We start from the raw sequence: 21,775 nt of genomic DNA on the forward strand, positions 1-21,775 counted from the left end.
TTAGCTCAGGACCCATATGCAAACATCTCTCATCGTCTTACAGTAGTGTCTAATAAGAAAGACAGCGAAGCTTAGATGTACTGTGTACTCAGGGACAGACCGTCCCACAAATAGAAGGTTTCTGATTCAATCCCATCAGTAGCTCTGATAAAATGTCCTTGGAAGAGATACCTGATCCCTATCTGCTCATTTATCACAATTCACCCTGATAAGAATATCAGCTAAACATCAGTGGTGAGTACAAGTGATCTCCCCACCAGCACCAGCAGTAGATGACCCTGATGACCTCATGGAGAGAGAGAGACAAAAAGAGTGCAAGAAATGGACAGTATAGTATAGTATTTTTAGAAAACATGTTGCATGTACTCTAGAGATAAAATATAGTAGATCGGGACATATTTTCACCTTTCAATGTTTGTATAAGTAGTGTGAAACATTTTAGCTGTGTGAACATGTGCAGTTACAATAACACACAGTCTATGATGATTTGTAGGCATCCTGGGTGGTACACCAAGGGTGGGTTTGTTCTGTCTAGTGTTTCATCCTGGCCGTCTGATCTCCCAAGCAATTAAGAGGTGGATTGTGAAAGGAACATTCCTGGCATACTTTACCCACTACTCACTTACTCACTCACCGTTATCCTTTCCCCCCATGGTGACTACAGGCACCCCATCTATAACATGGTTGGTGAATACATGTACAAACACAAAGCTTCACTAACTATCATGCCGTTTGAATGCATCTTAAAATCTCTCTCACACAGACGTAAAATCATGTTGCGCCTCTCTGCCTCCCTCCTCCATCTCCTGACTGCACCTCATTCATCTTCCAATGTCCTCTAACACCTCAAAAAAGTAGTACAATTAAAAAACACACACACACAATTCTGACACAATTGAAGAATCTACAGAGTAAGCGGTAACCAGAGCATCCGTGTCTGCCCTCAACCCCTAAAACCTCTCTCTCCCAACCCCCTTCACTTTGCCTCTAATCTCTGTACTCCATCCACATGTAGAGGTCATGAAATTAGAGAAGGGAGAGAGAGAAAAAAATGGAGGGGGAGTGGTAGGCAGATGAAAGGAATTACTATCTTGAATGTGATGTATGCTCTTTTCTCTTCCTCTTGCAGGAACTTATTGAAGTGGACAGTGATGTTGTCTTCGAATTGGCTTCCTTTATTCTACAAGTAAGATAAAGCATGTTTGTGTGTGTGTGTGTGTGTGTGTGTGTGTGTGTGTGTGTGTGAGTGCGAGTGCCGGTGTTCTGTCTGGATATTTTGTTTTTCACCATTAGCACGTGGAGCCACACTAGCTATTCCAGGCAAACAGTTCTAAAACCATTTAAAGTCTTCCAAAATATCTCCACCAGCCTTTGATCCTAATTGACGATGATTAAGCTCACATTATCTACTGCAGTCATTATTGTGGGTGATTAAACTCGCATCCAATTGGGTCATCAATCTGTCAGTAATCTGCAGTGATGCAGGGAGTTTTTAAATCTTAAAAACCTCAACCGTCTTTGTTGGTAGCGACATTATTCTTAGCCACCAGCTGAATTCTTGGTAAAGTCAGTCAGCGTGCATATAACATAGAGCTGCAGGGAAACTCTTTTAGTCCACAAATTCTCCTCAACTCCAGCCCTTTCTCTCTCCTGTCCCGATCTCAGAGTAGGTCAGTCCATTAACTGTGATGCTGCTGAAGGTTATGTTACACATTGACTGGGCTGAGTGGTTTGTCTGTGTATGTGTGTGTGTGTGTGTGCCCTCTCTGCAGGTGCAGATGTACAGTATCAGGTATCTGCTCTGTAGGCCTTCAGAGGTTTCACTCCAGATGGAGGTTTAATGTTTCTGATTCCAGCACAGCAGGCCTCACTGCACATTCACCTATGCAAACAGATCACAAACACACATTTTATGGTCACTGCTCAGCGCTCATGTACAGTATCTATATATGTAAACTTACTTTTTTCCTTTTTGTTCCACAGGAGGCTAAAGGTGATTTCACCAGGTAAGCACACCAGTAACTTACAAGAATATATATGTTGAACCCCTCAAAATATTCTGCCACACAGCTGACTTCAAACCATTAAAAGTGTCATTCATTGGCATCCAAAGAGAAAACGTGAACTCTTGTTGGGTTAATACATGTTGATTCAGAAGGGAGTGGCACAGACAGACAGAGAGACAATAGAAGTGATATCAGTTGTCTGTCTGCTCCTCTGTTCCCCTGAGCATGGAGGTACATTAGTGAGAACTGTCTTTGTCTTGCATCTCTCATCTCCTTCTTTCTTGCCATCCCTGTTCTACAATTTGGTTTACTCTTTTTTGCCTGAGCTGCCACTCATGGGAAAAGCATGAACTACATGTGTCTGTGTAATGTGTGTATAATGAAAGACAGAGGGTCTTCCTTTCAATTTAAGACAGGGTCCACCATTAGGACATGAAAGATTTCCTAATACATCAACAGAAAATTAAAGAACTTTTCAGTCAAGACTTAAGTTCAAACATATAAGTCTTTTAAACTCACATTAGTTAAACCCTATAGCCATGGAGCTTTCCAGTCATGTACATGTTTCATGTGAGCTACGTTCCACATGTGGCTCTTCAGAAGCACATCTGTATGATGTTGGACTAAATGTATGCCATCTCTCATCTCCTACTCTTTTTGTTGTGGCACCGATAACAGACTACTGCAGTCATCACCTCTGACCTCATTTCCGCCGGTGAAAGGAGTAAATAAACACAATATCCTGCAGAGGGCTGGAATGTGACACACTCGGGAGACATTCCTTTCACCCACCCCTCCTCCCCCTTCTTCTTGCGCCTTCCTCCCACACACATATACCTCCCATCTCTAAAAGCTCTATAGACCCTGTCCTTTCTTTCTCAACATACACAACATCTTGATGGTCATGGAATAAGCCACGTGAGCCTTATTCTGTTTTCCCTCTTTCAATAATTTCACATGTATTTTAAAAGTCTTGAAACAAGTGAATCTTGCAGTATTCATTTAAAAGAAAAATAAGATTTTTGGACTGTATTTAAGTGACTTGTTAAGATGTACATGTCAAATTGCCATGGTGCGGGGGGATTCATTTGAGCTCTTGCCTGCGCTTTCTTCATGCACACTGCCAAAGTTGTGCACACTCACAACAACATATACCTAATGAGTTGTTACTTAAAGGCCATCAACCAATCCAGACACAGCTGCGTTCACACATCGGAGAACAGCCGGATAGGGTGGATGGGATCTATTCCAGGGCTTTAGCTCATAGGTTGTCATGTTCCCAGGGCTTTCCCCAATCCACCGGGCCTTGGTGGAGGCTGGAGAGAGGCGAGGGGATTAGAGTTGGGTATTAAGACCTCCTGCCACTGGAGGTCTGAAAATGAAATCTGGGGCCAAGTTTCTCTTGCTCTCTGTGTGGTTCCCTGTCTCATTTATTCTGACATTTTCTTTATCTTTTCCTCCTCCATCCCTGTTTTTTATCTCCTTTTCTCTTTCTTTATTTATCTTTACAGTTTGTGTCTTGGTTTCTGTCCCTCTTTCCTTTCCTGTTTCCAGCTGTCAGCGTCTCTGCAGCTGTTTTGAGATGGGACAGCACCCTGCCGCTGTAATAGAATAGCAGCTAGGCCATCAACATTCATTCCTTTCTCTCGACTTGTTCCTTTCCCACCATTTTCCAAAGTTAACATTTCATTTTCTAAGACAGTTCTGGGAAATATTCATATATTGGGTGTTTTTTTTTCTACCAGTTTTTGAATTAAACTGTTAAGCCTACAGCAGAGAATAATTGTTCCTGCAGAAAGTAGTGTTGACCATGTCTTGTGGTTTCTCCCTCCCAGTAATGATGCAACCAGGTCTGACCTAAAAAAGCTGCCTGCGCTGCCCACCCAGGCCCTAAAGGAGCACCCATCATTGGCCTACTGGTGAGAGACTAGTCAGTTATCCAGAAAACCACCACACTATTGCACAAGCTCTCCTCTGGTTTTCTCCCTCTTAATAATTTCCCTTTTCGCTCTCTCTGTGTTGTACTGTTCTACAGTGAAGAGCGGGTCATAGAGCATTACAAGAAGCTCAATGGGCAATCCAGAGGGCAAGCTATTGTAAAGTAAGTGTTTACATGAGTCAATATCTCTACAGTTACTGTCCACTGTATGGAAGGCAGTGTTCTCCGTAACCCTTACATGTCTGTCTTTCTCCTCCTCACAGTTATATGAGCATTGTAGAGTCTCTGCCCACATATGGAGTACATTACTATGCTGTAAAGGTACAGTTTTACTACTCTTTTTTCACACACACGCACCACACACATTTTTGTTCACTCTAGACTTGCAAGCAGGCAGTTTGGGATTTGGAGATATCATGGCGCTTAAAGCTATTTGTACTTTGTCTTTGTGTCTCTATTTTTCTTTCTCTCCCTTTTGAATCTCACACACATGCACAACTTTTCCTGAGGCATTTTTTTTTTCATTATTATTTTAGGACAAGCAGGGGATCCCATGGTGGTTGGGTCTGAGCTATAAGGGCATCTTTCAGTATGACCACCAGGACAAAGTCAAACCCAGAAAGGTGAGGTGATGCTCTCTCTAACGCCGCCGACTCAGCTGAAGGAGCCTTCAGTCCTTCTTTCAACAAGCTTTAAAACATGAATTGGTAAAACGCTGTGATTTATCAAAGCCTAATCTGCTTCTAAGATGTATGACCGCTAAGATATCATTTCATTAAGCTACCTTATTCTTACAGCATCTTTTTTAGAGAGGGTAGTTTTTTTATAACTGATGGGTTACTTTACAAGCAAATGTCTTCTCTCTATCTTTCTGTTCTTGTTTCCATGGGCAACACTCTCCATTTTTTTTCCATTCAGAGAGGCGGGATATTGTGTTTGGAAAAAGCACTAACAATGCTGTACAAATACTACTGTCTGGAGACGTTCAGTCTTGGAATGTTTTGCATCCTGTCCTGCATCCAGGCTTTTATTTCTGCCTTTCTGTGAATGGCGTCCTCCTCCCAGTCGATGCACCCAGTGGGTCGTTTGTGAGAGCCTTTCTTTCCTCACCTCTGACCCGTAGTCATGTTTAGGGCCTCGATCTCTGGCATTCAGCCTTGTCTAGTAGAGTGTTAATGGGGTTAACAGCATCCTTGTATGCTGGCTGACCACCAAGGCGCTCATACATGTACACTGTTGCTCATAAACACACACATACACACACACACAGGGATTAGACTGAACTCTGAACTCACCATCCTGATGAATACTTCCTGTCTGTCACAGCTTTCCTGTTTGCCACTAGCATTGTGCTCTGCGCGTGTGCGTGCGTCTTCATTGGTGCATTCCAGTCAAAATGTTGGGCTCACCACTGCTGAGCCCCATTGCTGCCTCATTCCCAAGTTCTCCAAATCTTGTGGCTGCTTAGGTGTTAAAGCAGTGTGTTTATTTATTTATTTTTTTAAATAACCGAGTCAAAAATGGAAAGTTTTAGCTTTCTCTGAGGTAAATGCCACGAGGAAGAAGATGGAGGGGGTACTTTTGAGAGAGATGTAGAGATGAAAGAGTCAATATCATTCCCACACAAAACTTATCAAGCATTCAGCTGCCATGGCAACAGTCAGTGTGAGTCATTGGTCTAAGCTTCAGTACTGACTCCCTCACTTTCTTCCCCGGACACTGTCTCTCTTTCTGTCTCCCTCACACACACACAGACACACACACACACACACACACACACACACACACACAAAGAATAAGACTCCTCAGGACAAATGTCTGATTGTAGACTTAGAAGTTTAAGCCAAAAGAGATTGTGAACCGCATGTCTTGTTAGTGCAACGACTAACTAAATCCTGCTGCACATGGTAAAAAAAAATTTCACTACTAAAGTCAGACAAAAGAAGCTGGGTGGTGCTCCTTAATCAAAGCTGTTCAGTGTCTCACAGGAAGAGACACTCATAGAGGTCACTAAAAGCTTTCCATATATTATCGTAGTAATGAGTGTGATCGCTGTTTTAACAAGCAAGGGGAAGACCAGTTGATTTGGTCATTAGTCAATCATCCGGTTAGTCCAGTGCCAGTAACCACTGACTCACAGTGTAATCACAAGCTTGTCAGTGCTCAAGTTTTCAGTACTGTGACTCAGTGAGGTGAAGGCAGAACACCAATAATGAGACATATTTGGCCAATTATCATCTTTTGTTACAGTTAAAATGGTTTATGATCTCAACTAAAACTTTTTTTATTTAGTAATGAGCAACTAAGTGACTTCATGTTGTGCTGTATAATAGTGTAGGTGTACTGCAGGCAGTTCTGTTTAATTAGTCTTTTTACAAGGAGAGATCCTGTTGTTTCTAAATGCAGACCATCTACTGTGCCCTACATGTTTATTTGGGGATGTTAAAATACTTTTCTCCTTCTGTTTACCGCAGGTCACATGCAGGCACACATACAGTACACACAGATGAGTTTACAACTGAACCACACAGTGTACTAACCGGCTGGTTAGTGTGTTTTGACTCATTTAGGCGGGGAATTAAAGAGCTGACTGACTACCTGACTGACTGACCTAAAGTTAATGTGGAAAAGCTTCTGTCAACAAGCCGCAAGAAAGTTCAGTCAAGCACAGCAAGCTATGGTTTAAATTAATGTCATCTAACATGCCTTTCATTGCATGTTGACGTTTTTTTTCTGCAGCGGACTGAGAGCACACGCCCACTGATTTAAGGCAGCTTCTGTCTGTGTTTCATTTAGAGTAAACAGGCACAAACAGCCTGTTCTTATTAGTTTTTCCATAAATGTCATCCCTCCAAAACATCACAACCAAAATACAAACAACAGGAAGTGCCTCCAGAGTGTATCTGCATCTCCATGACAACTGCTGGATATAGTATTGCACACCAGAGCTCCACCCATAGGTGAAACAATAGTCTTTGAGAGCCTCGGGTCCAGTAAAGAATAATAATACTGGGCTCCCTACAGTTGTACTCGCCTATGCTATTTAAACTTTCTATTCTTCCCATAATCCCCGTGGAGTTTGTTACACCAAAGAAAGGCCTTTACACACTATCAGATCTGACCTTTTCATCAGTAATGGACGTCCGCTCGGGTGTATAGACAGCATTAAGACAGACGTGGGTCTGTGCACATGTGCAGCCGGTTGTTGAAGAATAATGACCAGACACTTCCTCTGCTTGTGTGTGTTTGTGCCATTGTGTGCGAGTGTTTTACAGTCAAAAGAAGAGAATTTATTGCGTACGCATGCATGCATGCACCAACCTCGCCCTAAGAACAGAAGCACCCAGCAGCTTTGTCTAAGTTCCTAAGAAACATGTTTTTCATCAGATATTTCTGTCTCTCCACAAACAGTCTGCCTATTAGTATAATGGGCTTATGTAACAGAAACAGCCCAGAATCACAACAAAAATATCTAATTTTAAACTTCAGGGTGATTTCATTGCACCTTGTTGTAGATCATGTGACTTCTATTTAAATACTGGAGATATATTTGCACAGTTGCACACGGAAAACTTATCCTGAAACATCAAAGGCCGCTTCCAAAATTGCAGCAGCTCATTTCTGCTGACGGAGGGGACAGCTTTAGTGGTCTCGTGCCTGAACACAGTTATAAACACCTATCTTATCTCCACAGCTTTGGCCCATATGGAGTCAACACACACACACACACACACACACACATGCACACACTCCCTATCTCCCCTGCCTGCTATATTTAGCACCATGCTACATTAGCACTTCACACTCCATTGAAAATGTACGGTACAGCAACAGTTAGGATAAGAGCGCCGACTCTCTTTCTTCATTTTCGTGCAGACACATCTAAGCATGTACAGTACACATACATATACATTAGGCTGTTTACATGCTTTTTTCATTATATTTCTCCCACTCCTCCCCTTTCCTCCTTCTCATCTCTCTGTCCATTGTTTTTCCCAGGCTGTTAAAATTCCTTGGCTGTGACCTGTTCCTCCCTGAGCTCCCTTTCTCCTCTTTTCCTCCCTTATCCTGCCATAGCTGGGTCTTCTACTTTGTTTCTTTTCTCTTGTTTGCCAGTTCTTGCAGCTTAAATTTTACTTTTATATCTAATGGTTGGTTACTGTTCATCAGAGGTTTGTTTGTGTGTGTGTGTGTGTGTGTTTACATGTCTGCTCCAGCTGATAGACGTAGTCCCACTTGTGTTCTGAAATAGCCCACGCTCTTTCTCTAACAAGAAACAGACTCAGACTCTGCGAATGTGTGTGTGTGCGCGCACACTACAGTCTGACTAAACAAAGTAAGGGCACTTCAATTGCTGGGGCCACAGAAAGCTTCTTTCCCCCTTCATCACCCCTCCCCTGACCTCTTGTTACACACACACACCTCCCAACCACAGAGCCTAGAGCAGGAAGCACAGTCCCTGAGGGAGGGAGGAGGGGTCAGGAGGAGGGGAGGCACAAATGCCCCCTCCCTCCTTCAACCCTCCTAGCAAAGCTACAGGAGAGGAGGAAACTTAACTTTACACACTTTCACTCCACCAACACACACATACATTCGCACATGCCTACAGATGGTGAACACCCACCAACTCGTAACGTTCTGTTCCTGTGCGTCTGGGAGGATTTAAGATACACACATGCTGTGGAATACGTCTTGGGGGAAACTTTCTCGCCCAGCTGGCTTTGGCTGCTTTTAAAGAGAAGCTGATGGTTCATAAAGGGGACGGAAAAGAGCAAGAGAGAGAGAGAGAAGAAAAAAAAGGCAAGCAGAGGAACGAAAGCCTCCTCCCTCTCTCACACTGTCTTTCTCTAGAGTGAGGTCATCCAGCGAAGGGATCCACTGTGGACAAGACCGCCTGGTCTGGACCTGATCAGAGAGCTCCAGACTAGGTTCTCTTCTCTCCCTCCACCTCCTTCTCTGCTTCTAACTCCTCCTCTTTGTCAGCTTCTTCAATTTTTTTTCCTCCTCTTCCTCCTTATCCATTGCATTTTCTCTCAAAACAAATTGGAACATACAGAGAAGAGAAGAAAGGATTTGGCTGAAGGCTATGTGGATTTTTAATGTGAAGCATGTTTTTTTGTGTGTGTGTGTGAGCAGCCCTGAAGAGTGTGTGTTTCTCCTAAATCTCAGGTGTTCCAATGGCGCCAGTTGGAGAATCTCTACTTCAGAGAGAAGAAGTTTTCAGTAGAAGTCCATGACCCCAGGAGGTAAATTTATATCAGAAATTAAAGCTGGCGTCAACTTGCTGCAGTGCTTGCGATGAAACAATCTGTGTTTTTAAAAAGAGTAACTGCCTGTTGAATTGCATGATATCTCTTCATTGCTTTGATCATTATCTCGTAGTTCTACATAAATGATTGAATGTTATTGCTATTGAATTTTCTCCAGCTAATATTTGGAAGTGGTAGAATTCTCCCTTGGTTATGGACACTTTCCAGTAGCCTTTACTGTAAATTACCACTGTGCTATATGTGAACGTGTTAAGATTCATTGTACATGCTGTAGAGTGCAGGAAAGGAGAGATTGGAATCTAATTCATAATGGTTGCAGCATTTGTCTTGGCAATAGAGCGAGATATTGGGGATGTCCCGGTGGGGCCTGACACAGATTGATAGGCTGATTATTAACACACTTGGGGGAGCCACATGCATGCACATATGCTCTTTTACACACACACATACACACACACACACACACACGGTAGACCCTTGATAGTTGACCACAGAAGGATAGACGGCCGTGTGATAGCTGTTTTGCGGAGGAAGTGACCTCTCTTGTGTTTATTTAACATGGCTATATATGTGGAGTGTTATTCTACAGACAGAGGGAGGGACAGAGTGGGAGAAAAAGAGACAGACGGGGTGAAACAGAGAGCAGTGGTGTTTTCTTTAAAAGAAGCTGTCATTAGGGTGAGCTGGTCTGTTGCTCAGCTACAGATGTGTGTTTAAATAAGGATGAGTAAACAATGGGGAACAACGTGTGTGGCGTTGCAAAAAAAAATGTCTCTATCGCTCTAATATTTTTCGATGGTGGTCTAGTAGTCGTGTGGGAGTGTTTTTTCACTATTGTGTAATATGTAGCAATCTTTTGTATTCAGTGTATATAAGGAGGCCTTGTGTCCGCTCCTACTGTAGGGCGTCTGTGACGAGAAGGACGTTTGGCCACAGTGGCATCGCTGTGCATACGTGGTACGCCTGTCCTGCCCTCATCAAGTCCATCTGGGCCATGGCCATCAGCCAACACCAGTTCTACCTGGACCGCAAGCAGAGCAAGGTCAGTCAAGCCCACACCACAGGCCACACGCATGATTAGAAATATAGAAGACATACAGCAAACTCCGCAAGCATGGTCAGCGAGAGTGCTGGAATTAAACTGCCTAATGACGTGCTTTGACAAATCATCTCCATCCATGTCTGTGCAGTCTAAGATCCATGCAGCACGGAGTTTGAGTGAGATCGCTATAGACCTTACGGAAACAGGAACTCTGAAGACCTCCAAACTCGCCAACATGGGCAGCAAGGGCAAAATTATAAGTGGCAGCAGTGGCAGTCTGCTCTCCTCAGGTCAGTACATGGTCTATGTGTGTGTGTGTGTGTGCGAGTGCGTGTTCCTGAAAGAGAAGAAGACTGTCTTTATGTTTGCACGTGAGATGATGAGGGGGAGTCTCGTTGACAACTAGACAGACAGAAACAGCTGCTTCTGGAAAGGCGCCATTTATTCTGTGCTGGATGCTTTCAACACAGAGACATGTACACACACCCCACCCAGTTTCTTTCTGTGTGTATACCACCACTCCCACCCTCTGTGTCACACAGACTCATCATCCAGAGGTCCCTGCCCCCTCTAAATTTAGTGGGTGAGGGAATGAAAAGGGCAGCGGGTCAGCGTACAACTATTCCACAGCTTTTAAAACAATGCTTATCAATGTTGGACAAGTGATTTATACATCAACTAAATTTAGATTTAAGAAGGAAATGACCTTTAAAATGCAGACAGCTATACAAAGTGTGTTGCATGCTAGGAGAGCGAGTGCAGCAATTAGCCTGAATAGAAACACAAGTACTATAACCTGGTTAGCTGCTGCATTACGCACTTATAGATGACATGCACTTGACCAAACCGGCATCATTTCTGATTGAAGAGGCAAGCATGTGTTCACTATTTAGAGTCTAGCACACCTTACTGAATCAATTACTGTTTTCAGGAAAGAACGCTAAGCTCTTTCAGTAGTAATGTCTCGCATGCTGTTCTCATTTTGATCTCTCCATAGCTCATCTTCCTGATCCAATCTGTTTTCTCACTATAGATACATGTGTCTCCCCACCTTTCTCCCTAATCCTTTCCCTTTATCTCTTCAGCTATGCACCCCATCCATGCCTCTACCCCATATCATACAGGGTTTGTCTGTCTTATCTGTCTGTGTCTGTGTGTTGATTTCACGATCCTGACTGGAGGACATCTCTGCCCAGCAACATAAACATGTCACGGGATCTGTGATGTACCATCCGTGCACCTCTGTCTGAATTTGGCCATCCAAATAGCCATATCCAGATCATAGAGTCTGATCCATTTGAAATTCTTTGTGGCTGCAGATAAAACACTACAGAAATAAGTACAACATCACTGAATGTATTTTAGCTGTTGGAACAGTTAAATGGTCTTCGCTAGGGTTTGTTTACCTGCAAAACAGTGGATTTGTATTTAAATATAGTATATCTTGTAACAATAGAGGGTCATATAATGTTGCCACAACTGTTTCAGCAGTGGTTAAGCTTGTATTGTTGTTATGTTTCACTGTGAACCACATAGGGTCACAGAGAGAGTGACAAAGAGAAACAGAATGTGTGTGTGTGGGAGAGTGTATGTGTTGTTTTCAACAAGGCATGTTGCAAACAAGACTGTCACCATCTCAGGGCCTCTGAGATTGTGCGTCACACACTTTGTCCTAAACTGCCCCTTCCTTGAAGCATTCACACAAACACACCACTGGAACTGAGTTTCCTTATCAAAACGTTCCATTCACTTCCCTGTAAACATCCTGCGAGGCGAGCAGGTGCACGCACAATTTCTTCCCCACCACTCCAAACACACACACTCACGTGCTCTTGATTCCTGCCGTAAAGGTATGTGTTGTCTATACCCTGCAGGTTCTCAGGAATCGGACAGCTCCCAGACAGCTAAGAAGGACATGCTGGCAGCACTGAGGGCCAGGCAGGATGCACTGGAGGAAACACTAAGGCAGAGACTAGAGGAACTCAAGAGCATCTGCATCAGAGAGGCGGTATGAGAAACACAGACACATTTGGCAAATGTTTTAAAAAAGCATAATAATTCTTTTATAAATTTATTTCCTTGTCCTCTTTTCACCTTTCCTAGGAGCTGACAGGGAAGCTTCCCAAGGAATATCCTCTGGATCCAGGAGAAGAGCCACCCACAGTGAGACGAAAGATCGGTACCGCCTTCAAATTGGATGAGCAGAAAATTCTTCCTAAGGGAGAGGTGAATCTCCAACTCCCTGTTCTCCTCAGTAGCACTTTATCACACACAAAAACAAAACAGGATCTAGTGGCATTAGTGTTTGAAATAAATACATAGTACCTGTCAAATGCGGTGCTTATTAGTCAAGAGTGTTTATATCCTTTTCAGCTGTTAATGATGTCTTTAAGGACAGTGTACACATTATAGATAAAAACTGGTGGTTATACAGTTTAGAGCAACTTCATTTCAAACCAAATACTTAATATTCAGATAATGGTTGTGATGATTAAGTTAAGTGATCCTCACTCATTTGTTAAGTAAGTAAAGAAAAAAAGTGAACAGTGAAAAGCCACCGCCTGAGACATCTCGGACCTTGTAAAAGTAGTTGTACTGCATCTTTGCCTCGCTGTCTTTTTGTGCCACGGGTAGATTTTCCAGAGCAGCAGAACTTCTAAAAATAGTCTGGCAGCATTCTCGCCACGGGAAGTGGTGATAGTAGGATTGTGTGCGCGCCTGTAGTTGTGCAGGCACATGTGTGTGTGTGTATGGGTGTGTGTCGCTGAGGTTGTAGGCTTTGAAAATAATCCAGGGACACAATATCACAAAACTGCCATGCAAGCAGAAAGATGTTTCTTAATTTAGACTGAACACCTTAAACTCTCTCGCTCTCTCTCTCTCTCACACACACACACACACACACACACACACAGAAACAGAAGCTGTTCTAGCAGCAGAGTGAAGGGATTATTAGAAAGAGGGATTCCTCAGAACCGAGGTCGTCCAGTAAGATGTTGACCCAAGTGAAGACATAGTTTCTCTACAATACTGTAGTCCGCCACATGTTGCAGTATCTAGATACATATTTTGCAGTGCAGTAAACATATATCCAATAAATCTGCAGCATGACAGAGTATGTTTTAGTTGGTTCACCTAATAGTCTCCGCTCCTCAAATCTCAGGAGAAGTTTACAGGAGGGAAGGATGGATTGATGAAGAGGTGTTATTATGGGGGGGGCAGAGTATCAAGCTGTGAGAAAATGCAGAACTGCACCATAGATAAATGATTTCCGCAGTGTGTTTTCTCTGGCAAGGCTTTGCATGTGTGTCTAACCAAATACGTTGCATGGGAGAGTTACAGTCTGAATACATGTCTGCAAACTAAGTCTTGTTGTTTTTGGATTGTGTGTAGATTTCTGTTGCTAAAACTGTGAGCAAATCCAGTATCTTTGTGCTTGCGCTGCTCAGAGTTTGGACTCATGTTTGCGTGTGTGTGTATGCTTATCCCAGGAAGAGGAGCTGGAGCGTTTGGAGCGGGAGTTTGCCATTCAGTCCCAGATTACAGAGGCAGCCAGGCGTCTTGCCAGCGATCCTCACGTGAGCAGTAAGAAGCTGAAGAAGCAGAGGAAGACTTCTTATCTGAACGCACTGAAGAAGCTCCAGGAAATTGAGAACTCTATCAATGAGTACCGGGTTCGCTCTGGGAAGAAGCCCACGCAGAGGGCGTCGCTTATCATAGAAGGTACCAATATATTTATCTTATCTCTTTATTTCTATTAGCTGTAGCTGCCACCACACACAACAGTATTCTTCTCAAGCAGCACTGGCAAGATAGGTAATAGAAGAGTTGTATACGTAGGGCTTTTAGATTTCAAAATTCAGTACAATCTCTATACTCTTGTCTTTATTTCTTTGTCCTATAGAGGCCAATATAGGCTCTGAAGATAGTTCATTGTCTGACGCACTGGTCTTGGATGATGGTAAGTCTCTATACTTCGCGTTTACTCCTCAAGATTCAAGTGAATGGTTTATTTTAATTGCTCTAACTTAATCCAAAACTTATTACTCTATTTCAGATGACCCCCAGGTTACAGGTACCCCCACCTTCTCTCCAGTAGCATCGCCTCACAAGGGCCTCCCTCCTCGACCCCCATCTCACAGTCGGCCCCCTCCACCGCAGTCCCTGGATGGCCTGCGACACCTGCACTACACACGCTCAGACTACGATAAATCACCCATCAAACCCAAGATGTGGAGTGAATCGTCACTGGATGAGCCCTATGAAAAAGTCAAGAAACGTTCCTCTCATTCAAGGTATGACAGAGTTTATCTTAACAGTCCTTTCTGTGTGAGGCCACACACTATTATTTTAATCAAGTGTTTAACAACCACAAGTACATTTCAGGTATTGTTTATCCATCCCAAATGTAATCTAACTGTAATCCAGTCAAAATGAGCAGTAATGTATGTTGAACTGCAATTTCAGCCTGTGATGGGATACCCAAATTTGAGACATATGAATGTTTCAATTGTGGGTTGACCACATGTTCAGCGATTCAGGATTTAATGGCGTTTAATATAAATTATGCTAATTTCCCTTGCCTCTTTGTCAAGTCACAGGCGTTTCCCAAGCTCTGGTAGTGCAGAAGCAGGGGGTAGTAACTCTCTGCAGAGCAGCCCCATCAGGAGCCTCCCTCACTGGAATTCTCAGTCCAGTATGCCGTCGACCCCGGACCTGAGGACCAGGACCCCACACTATGTACATTCCACTAGGTCAGTCTTTACTAGTTTACTGGTTATTCAAGACATCAGCTGGTCCGATATTATTAAACTCACATTTCCATGAGTTCTATAGATCTGTTCCAGTTGGGCCCATATATTCAACATGTTTTTTTATGATTCTGCATCTTACAGGTCAGTGGACATCAGTCCCACACGTCTGCACAGTCTCGCTCAGCACTTTAGGAACCGCAGCTCAAGCCTTGAGTCTCAGGGCAAACTGTTGGCATCAGACCCCGACGCACACCCGCACACCTTGGGCACACTGGGCAGCCCTGACTTCTTCCTGGGCCCAGGACGCAGCTCCAATGGCTCTGACCCACTGGACGACTGCTCATCCTGCACCAGCCAAAGCAGCTCAGAGCATTATTACCCCTCTGGTGGACCCCCCAGCAGCAACCCCAACTACTCTACTCTGGGAGAGGACTCACCCTCCAAAGCCAGACAGAGGCAGCGGCAAAGGCACAGGTAAGAGTGTACACCACTCTTTTTTCTAACAGTATGTCTGTATATGAAGAAAAGAACAGTTCTGTAGTGAGATTGATGTGTTGTCCTTCGTTCTCTCTCCAGGTCTGCAGGTCACCTGGGTTCCTCTAACTCCGGCTCCATGCCAAACCTGGCAGCTAAGAACGGCTCTGGTGGAGGCTCAGGTGGAGGTGGGATGGGAGGGGGACACCATGGAGTCTACCTTCACAGCCAGAGCCAGCCCTCCTCCCAGTACCGCATCAAGGAGTACCCGCTTTACGTGGAGGGGAGCCCCAACCCCGTGGTGGTGCGCAGCCTGGAGAGTGACCAGGAGGGCCACTACAGCGTGAAGGCCCAGTTCAAGACCTCCTCCTCCTATACGGCCGGGGGACTGTACAAAGAGGCCTGGGGGGGAGAGGAGGGAGGAGAGGGGAGCGGCCGACTCACACCGTCGCGCTCTCAGATTGTACGGACTCCGTCATTGGGGAGAGAGGGTGGTGGAAGCGGAGGAGGGGGAAGGGCGGCAGTGTCTGAAGAACTGCGGTGCTGGTACCAGAGGTCCTCAGGGAGCCTGAAAGAGAGGAGTCACTCACATTCGGGATCTACTTCCTCCGAGACAGGGTCACAGCAAGGCACCCTGGGACATGGTCGAGGAAGTAGAGTAGGGACACTCGCCAAGGGCTCACCAGGTGGGTCTTGTTTACTTGCTCGCATTAAGAGCTGCCTCATATCAGTAAAAAATATCGTCATACATTTTAGATTAATCATGTGTTTAAATCAACACATTTTATTTTGTTTCTTTAGAGGTTAAATGTCTGCCATCCTAGAAAACAACAAACAAACTGCCGACTTCATCTGTGTAGAGCACAGTTGTCTATTTTGTCCATTAAATGTTAACAGTGGGGCTTCTGTGATTAATAAACTAACCTTTGGAGGACACATTTACAGTGTAAAGGGAAAAACAAGTGCCCCGTGTGAGGCTCGAACTCACGACCTTCAGATTATGAGACTGACGCGCTGCCTACTGCGCCAACGAGGCTTGCTGTCCCCCCCCTTGTTGTGACCTTTGTGTCACATGACCCCCCCCTCAGGCAAATGGTCTTTGTAACACTGATGTCACACATACCCCCCCAACTACACATGGAAGCATAGCTGAAATTCCTTCTCTGTGTCTGTGTATCCATGTGTCTCTCTGTGTCATGCTTCATGTGTTGTATCTCATTCAGCACGACTAACTGTCAGTTTTCCCCATAGCTGCATCCCCTCACAGCCAGAGGAGTATGACGCCCTCCAGCGAACACGCAGCCACACCCACACCCCCCTGTAGCCCACAGCACATCCTCAACTGGCAGAGCGGGTAAGAGGCACACACTTCGTCGGCAGATCAGCGTGTCAAAGATGTGAATTCGGGACAAGCTGCATCTCGCACATTCAGCTTCTTTCTCTCGATTTTTGATCCAAACTTCACTCTAACATCCTCACGAGCTTTCACTGTCTGTTGTATTTGTGTCAGCTGATGTTGTTTTTCACTGTTGAACTAATCCGAAAGAATGATTTTATGTGATTTCGGGTTCTGTTTTGAAACCCGTTTCATACTCATAATTAAATAATGTCACTCTTGTCACTGTTCTGTTTGTGTTAATGTTCCACTCACTACATCTTTGTTCCTTGTTTCTTCACTCTTTTTTTCCCCCGTCATCGTTCACACCCTTTGATCACCTTCTCATTACCTAATATCTGTCAATTCTTTCTCATCTCTCTCTTTCTGTCTGTACTAACCCTCCTTTCCTTGTGTGTGTGTCCTCTCTCCTGGTTTAGAGGCACAGCAGACAACTCTCCTACTGAGGACGTCTGTCAGTCTCCCCCTCAGCCCAGCTCTGATGCATAGAGGTACTGTCTGTGGTCTCGGCCTTCCAGTGGTCTAAACCTACAGTGTACTGTTGGAAAAACACAGCAACAGCATAACAGAGAGAAAACGATCTTGGAGCAAAAATATAATGTGACAGCAGTGCCAAATTTACTCACAATCAGACATTTTCATTCATAGAAATCTGTCCGTACACAATTCTCCAAGTCAAAGCACACATGCAACATGTTCACTAGTCATCTTACATCAACCGTGGGGGGCTGACAATGGGGGAATGTGCACCATTTCTTGACGGTGGAGGTATCTGTGTCATGTACTCTTTCTCTGACTGTATCTGCTCTCTGCATGTGCTTTGCACTGTGGTCTGACGCTGACACTGTGGCTAATTCCTTACAGGGTTTACTAATAGAAAGACTTAACCATCTGCTGTATCTGTTGTAACAGAGGACATTCTTTAACAAACGAACAATGCGAGGAGCAGATGGAACCATGTAGATGACAATATTTGGTTATTTACCTTCTGAAATGAACCATCTTTCTCTGAAGTCAGTCTTATGCTGGTCTTGTGTCATGCTCTGCAGGTCTTTCAGTGACAGCTGTTTTCTCAGCAGCCCCCTGTGTTCAGAGCTGGCAGATGTGCAGTGGTACGGACACGACAAGGCAAAACCTGGAACCCTTGTCTGAGACCTTCCTATAAGGCCCAGAAAAGTCCCATTGCCCTCTCCTACTGCCTCTCCACTGTCCCTCACTACTACCCATCGACAACCAACAACCTCATCCTTAAGGCCCTGCAAAAACCCTGCCCTGACCGGACCGGCGGACTGGACATGAGCCTCCCTCCTCCTGTAATCCTGCCCTCCATCCATCTCACCACCTCTTTATTATACCCCTCTGTCACAGCTCAGCTGGTCAGGGACTCACTTGCTGGGCTCTGATAAGAGCTGATTTCACAGGACAGACTGAGAAGTGCCACCTCCGCTGTTGAACTGTTGCCCTACAGCACCACAGAGTCCATTCTTTACTCACCCTCAGCACACAAAGCAGTGGGACAATGGGCGAAGGAACGATGGGAAGAGAGAGAGAGCACAGAAAAAATATCCAACATACAACTTAATCTCAACAGAACCAACATCTTCCATTCCAGGATCTTTATCATATCTCATCTTTGGCCCCCCTAAACCTTACTAACTCCAGTGCACTGCCACCCAATCAGAGGATACCTGCTGGATTTGAGCCACCAGTTAAAAACCCATTTACAGGCCCAAATGAACTGTGTTGGATTTCATTATTCAATTAATGTTGTTTGTCTTTTTTTTGTTTTGTTTATTTCTCCTTGCATATTTATAAAAAAGACAAGATGACACAGACTTTTCAAAAAGAAAATCTGGATTAACAAACATTTAGATGACAAATTCAGCTCCTCTCTGTTTAATCCACAACCAAAGACAAAAACTGGATTGACTGGTCATACCAGGGTCTGCCCCTGCAGAAAAGTAACAACTGTATGAGAACGAATTCACAGTGACGATATCAGGATGGTTCACGGGACTCCAATCTGGGATACTGATGAGGACTATAAGCAATAACAAACATTGTACAAGTAAATGAACTGGTTTGAATCTACAGAGTGAATTGAAGCAGGCATTTTGCCATGTTCTCTGCCTGGTGATGTTTGGAGTAAAGCATTATTTAGAGCATCATCGGGAGAATGTGGAGTTGTGGTTATTGGGTTTGGCATTAATCTATGCTTATTTCAGTGACTTCATCCTTCATGCTTATTTAACGTCTTGATAAGATTTCTCTGTCCACAACAGTTTGTTTGGCCACGCAGTGCAATGTGATCAGTACAAGATATTTTGATTTCATCAAATCGTTTTTTACTTTTCACCCCTGAAAGTTGGCTGTTGACATCTGTCGGCTTGTAAATCTCCACAGTGAATCATGTTTGGGGTTTTTTTTTCTTTCTATTTATCACTAGTGTCTCTTCTTCTTCTAAAGTCTTGGCTCTGTACCAGTTCTCTCCACAGTGAGTGTCTGTCAGTCTCTTTTTGTAGCACTGTGGTTTCTCATCTTTCGCTCCATCTCTTCAGCATGACAGGAGCAACCCGACTGAGCACAGACAGTCTAAATTCAATGCTGGCGAGAACATCAACACTGACAGTCACAACACCTCATAATGTGGGCACGCATGAGTTTATCAGTGCCAAACATGTTGGTGCTTTACTTTATTTTTACTGTAATTCAGCACTAAAACAAGATACAAACGATTTTAAATCCAAACAATAAATGCCCAAACACTAAACCCAATTTAGAAAGCAGAAAGGCGGAGTAGCCAGAAGACACTCGGCAGACTTTTATGATTTGGCATCAGGCGTTGTAGGAATTGCTCAAACATACTTTGAAAAGCACAACAGTGTCTATGGACCTAGAATTGGTGTGTTCTCATTTTCCACTCTCAATATTATAATGAGTTGTATCACAGTGCATAAGAGGAAACTGGAAAAGATAGAACCACAGGCATGGTCATCAGTCAGTGTCAAGTTGACAATAATTAATATCCCAACATCAGGGCAGAAAAGAAGCCATAGCCAGAACTGAAACAAACTATTCTTCGACCCTTTGAAATGGAGAGAAATATTTTCTCGCACATCCCAAATCAACAATCAGATATTCAGAACAGGGTTAGAAAAGCACACCTGGTTTTGTATGAAGGAAGTTGAATTCTGCATGTTTTAAATCAGTTCCCCTCATCTTTCCCTTACCAGAGTTTATGCCGAAAATTATTGTTTTGTTGTTGCACAAAATCTGAATTAATCAGATGTCAGTTTTACTTTTAAGAATTCTACATCTCACTGATAGAGAGAAGTGGACCCTTCTTCAGTCTTATAGCACCAGTATGTCTGGATAAAAGTAACATGCTGCACAGCATGGGAGGAATGGAACGTATCTTACCCTTTACAGTGTCGTGTTTCATTTATGCACTATATGTAATCTGAAGGTTTAGCCCACTCCTTGCATGGTTGGTTCTCCAAGAGCTGTCCGACCCATGCCTGATCAAATTTGATACCCAGGAGTGGAGGCAGCGCTCCCTGGTTACCCTCTCATGTGAATGAATTACTCTAGTGTACCCAAGTCACTTTATTAGAGTACAAGTTTGACCCCGCTTTGCTCACTCAGTCTGATTGTGTGCTAAAGATACAATCCCATGCATGCCCTGCAGATCATCTGACAAATAAAGACCCCAAAGACACTTAACATCCAACGTCTATACACTAACATTAACGTGTCTTGCTCCATAGTGTGTCCTCGCCCCCAGAAAGTCTTTGTGGTAATCTCTGACCTCTGAGCCCGATGTGAAGAAGTGTGATGTCCCCTCCCTCTGTAGCTCCGAACATACCATATTCTCAATGCTCCATAGAAATGTATGAGGTTTTTGTAATACTCAAAGAGAAATAAACTAACTCTTTTATCAGTCTTTTCCTGTATGTACGGAGGGTCACTGTAAGGTTTTGTGGGGTTTTTAACATTCACATTCATTGTTTTAACAATGTTCCATTTTATATGAACCAGTATTGTTTTTGTTTTTTTTGTTTTTTTAGTTCTGACATTGTAACAACCCTTTCAGGTGCTACAAAATGACCAGTTACTGCTTTGTCACGTAGGATCTAGACATTTCTTCATTGTTATCAATAGATTCAATACCAGATGTGCAAAATGAAGCTTATTTTAACAGACAGTTTAATAGTAGAACACTTCCCCTACCAGACAATAGAGCATGTAACTTGATTTTATCAGTTCTGTTCAACTGTAACAATACATTAAAGGTGTTGTAGGAAAAAAAAAATGTGGAATTGATTAAAAAAAAAGATAACTGAATTCCACAGTTAATTTATTCTTTTTTCTATTAAAAATTTGTATAGTAACTTTACATTTTTCAAAACTGTGTTGTTGGAAATTGATGATGAATTTTCAAGATGAGAAGCTGTGGTGGTTCTTCGGAGTAAGAAAAATAAATTATTGATGAATGTTCTCAAGATTATGCCTTTGTCTGTTTTTCTTTTGTCTCTCTTCCAGTTTTCAAAATAAGTTATTTAGTGATTCACTCACTCCCAGGTGGGTAACTGCCTAACTTATCAAAGGGAATCCCTACATGTAGTCACCGCTTCCACTCGTCCGGCCACACTCACACTCTTGTCATCACATCCCGGCTTCAGTCACTTCCGTCTCACAATGTGGCCTCCAAGAGAAGGAGAAGGAGGATTTCCTGTGGATTCAAAAGGAAGATGCACTCCAAAGATAAAATATATTAGTCATCACCCAACAGCAGAGAACAAGATTAAACAGCTGCAGAAGTGCATGTAACCATGTGTCACATGATTGGCTACTAGCTCGGATCACACCGGATCTTGCTTTGTATTAATACAAC

The 21,775-nt window shown here is 43.6% G+C and overlaps 1 protein-coding gene and 1 non-coding gene across 14 annotated transcripts in view; one reads left to right on the plus strand and one right to left on the minus strand.

The window, feature by feature from the left end:
* frmd4a (FERM domain containing 4A) overlaps positions 1–21,100 on the plus strand; it is a 98,305-nt gene extending 77,205 nt beyond the window's left edge. For 6 of the 13 annotated variants that reach the window (XM_019260023.2, XM_019260026.2, XM_019260022.2 and 3 more), the window contains exons 6-24: positions 1,130–1,186; positions 1,984–2,006; positions 3,842–3,925; positions 4,042–4,107; positions 4,209–4,266; positions 4,482–4,568; positions 9,115–9,191; positions 10,116–10,257; positions 10,406–10,547; positions 12,132–12,265; positions 12,361–12,483; positions 13,749–13,980; positions 14,162–14,218; positions 14,315–14,552; positions 14,853–15,011; positions 15,153–15,485; positions 15,588–16,171; positions 16,737–16,839; positions 17,931–21,100. In XM_019260023.2, the coding sequence (XP_019115568.1) occupies positions 1,130–1,186; positions 1,984–2,006; positions 3,842–3,925; positions 4,042–4,107; positions 4,209–4,266; positions 4,482–4,568; positions 9,115–9,191; positions 10,116–10,257; positions 10,406–10,547; positions 12,132–12,265; positions 12,361–12,483; positions 13,749–13,980; positions 14,162–14,218; positions 14,315–14,552; positions 14,853–15,011; positions 15,153–15,485; positions 15,588–16,171; positions 16,737–16,839; positions 17,931–18,033 (2,802 nt within the window). In that variant the 3' untranslated portion in view covers positions 18,034–21,100. Of the gene's footprint in view, positions 1–1,129; positions 1,187–1,983; positions 2,007–3,841; positions 3,926–4,041; positions 4,108–4,208; positions 4,267–4,481; positions 4,569–8,736; positions 8,874–9,114; positions 9,192–10,115; positions 10,258–10,405; positions 10,548–12,131; positions 12,266–12,360; positions 12,484–13,748; positions 13,981–14,161; positions 14,219–14,314; positions 14,553–14,852; positions 15,012–15,152; positions 15,486–15,587; positions 16,172–16,736; positions 16,840–17,300; positions 17,373–17,930 lie in introns of those variants that run through there. The other 7 variants (XM_019260021.2, XM_019260017.2, XM_019260027.2 and 4 more) reach the window with 6 other exon arrangements.
* On the minus strand, positions 16,449–16,521 carry trnam-cau (transfer RNA methionine (anticodon CAU)). Its single transcript has one exon. It is a non-coding gene; the product is annotated as a tRNA-Met (tRNA).
* Positions 21,101–21,775: the final 675 nt, after the last annotated feature.

This window comes from Larimichthys crocea, chromosome XXI (genome assembly GCF_000972845.2).
Source record: "Larimichthys crocea isolate SSNF chromosome XXI, L_crocea_2.0, whole genome shotgun sequence".
NCBI lineage: Eukaryota > Metazoa > Chordata > Actinopteri > Sciaenidae > Larimichthys > Larimichthys crocea.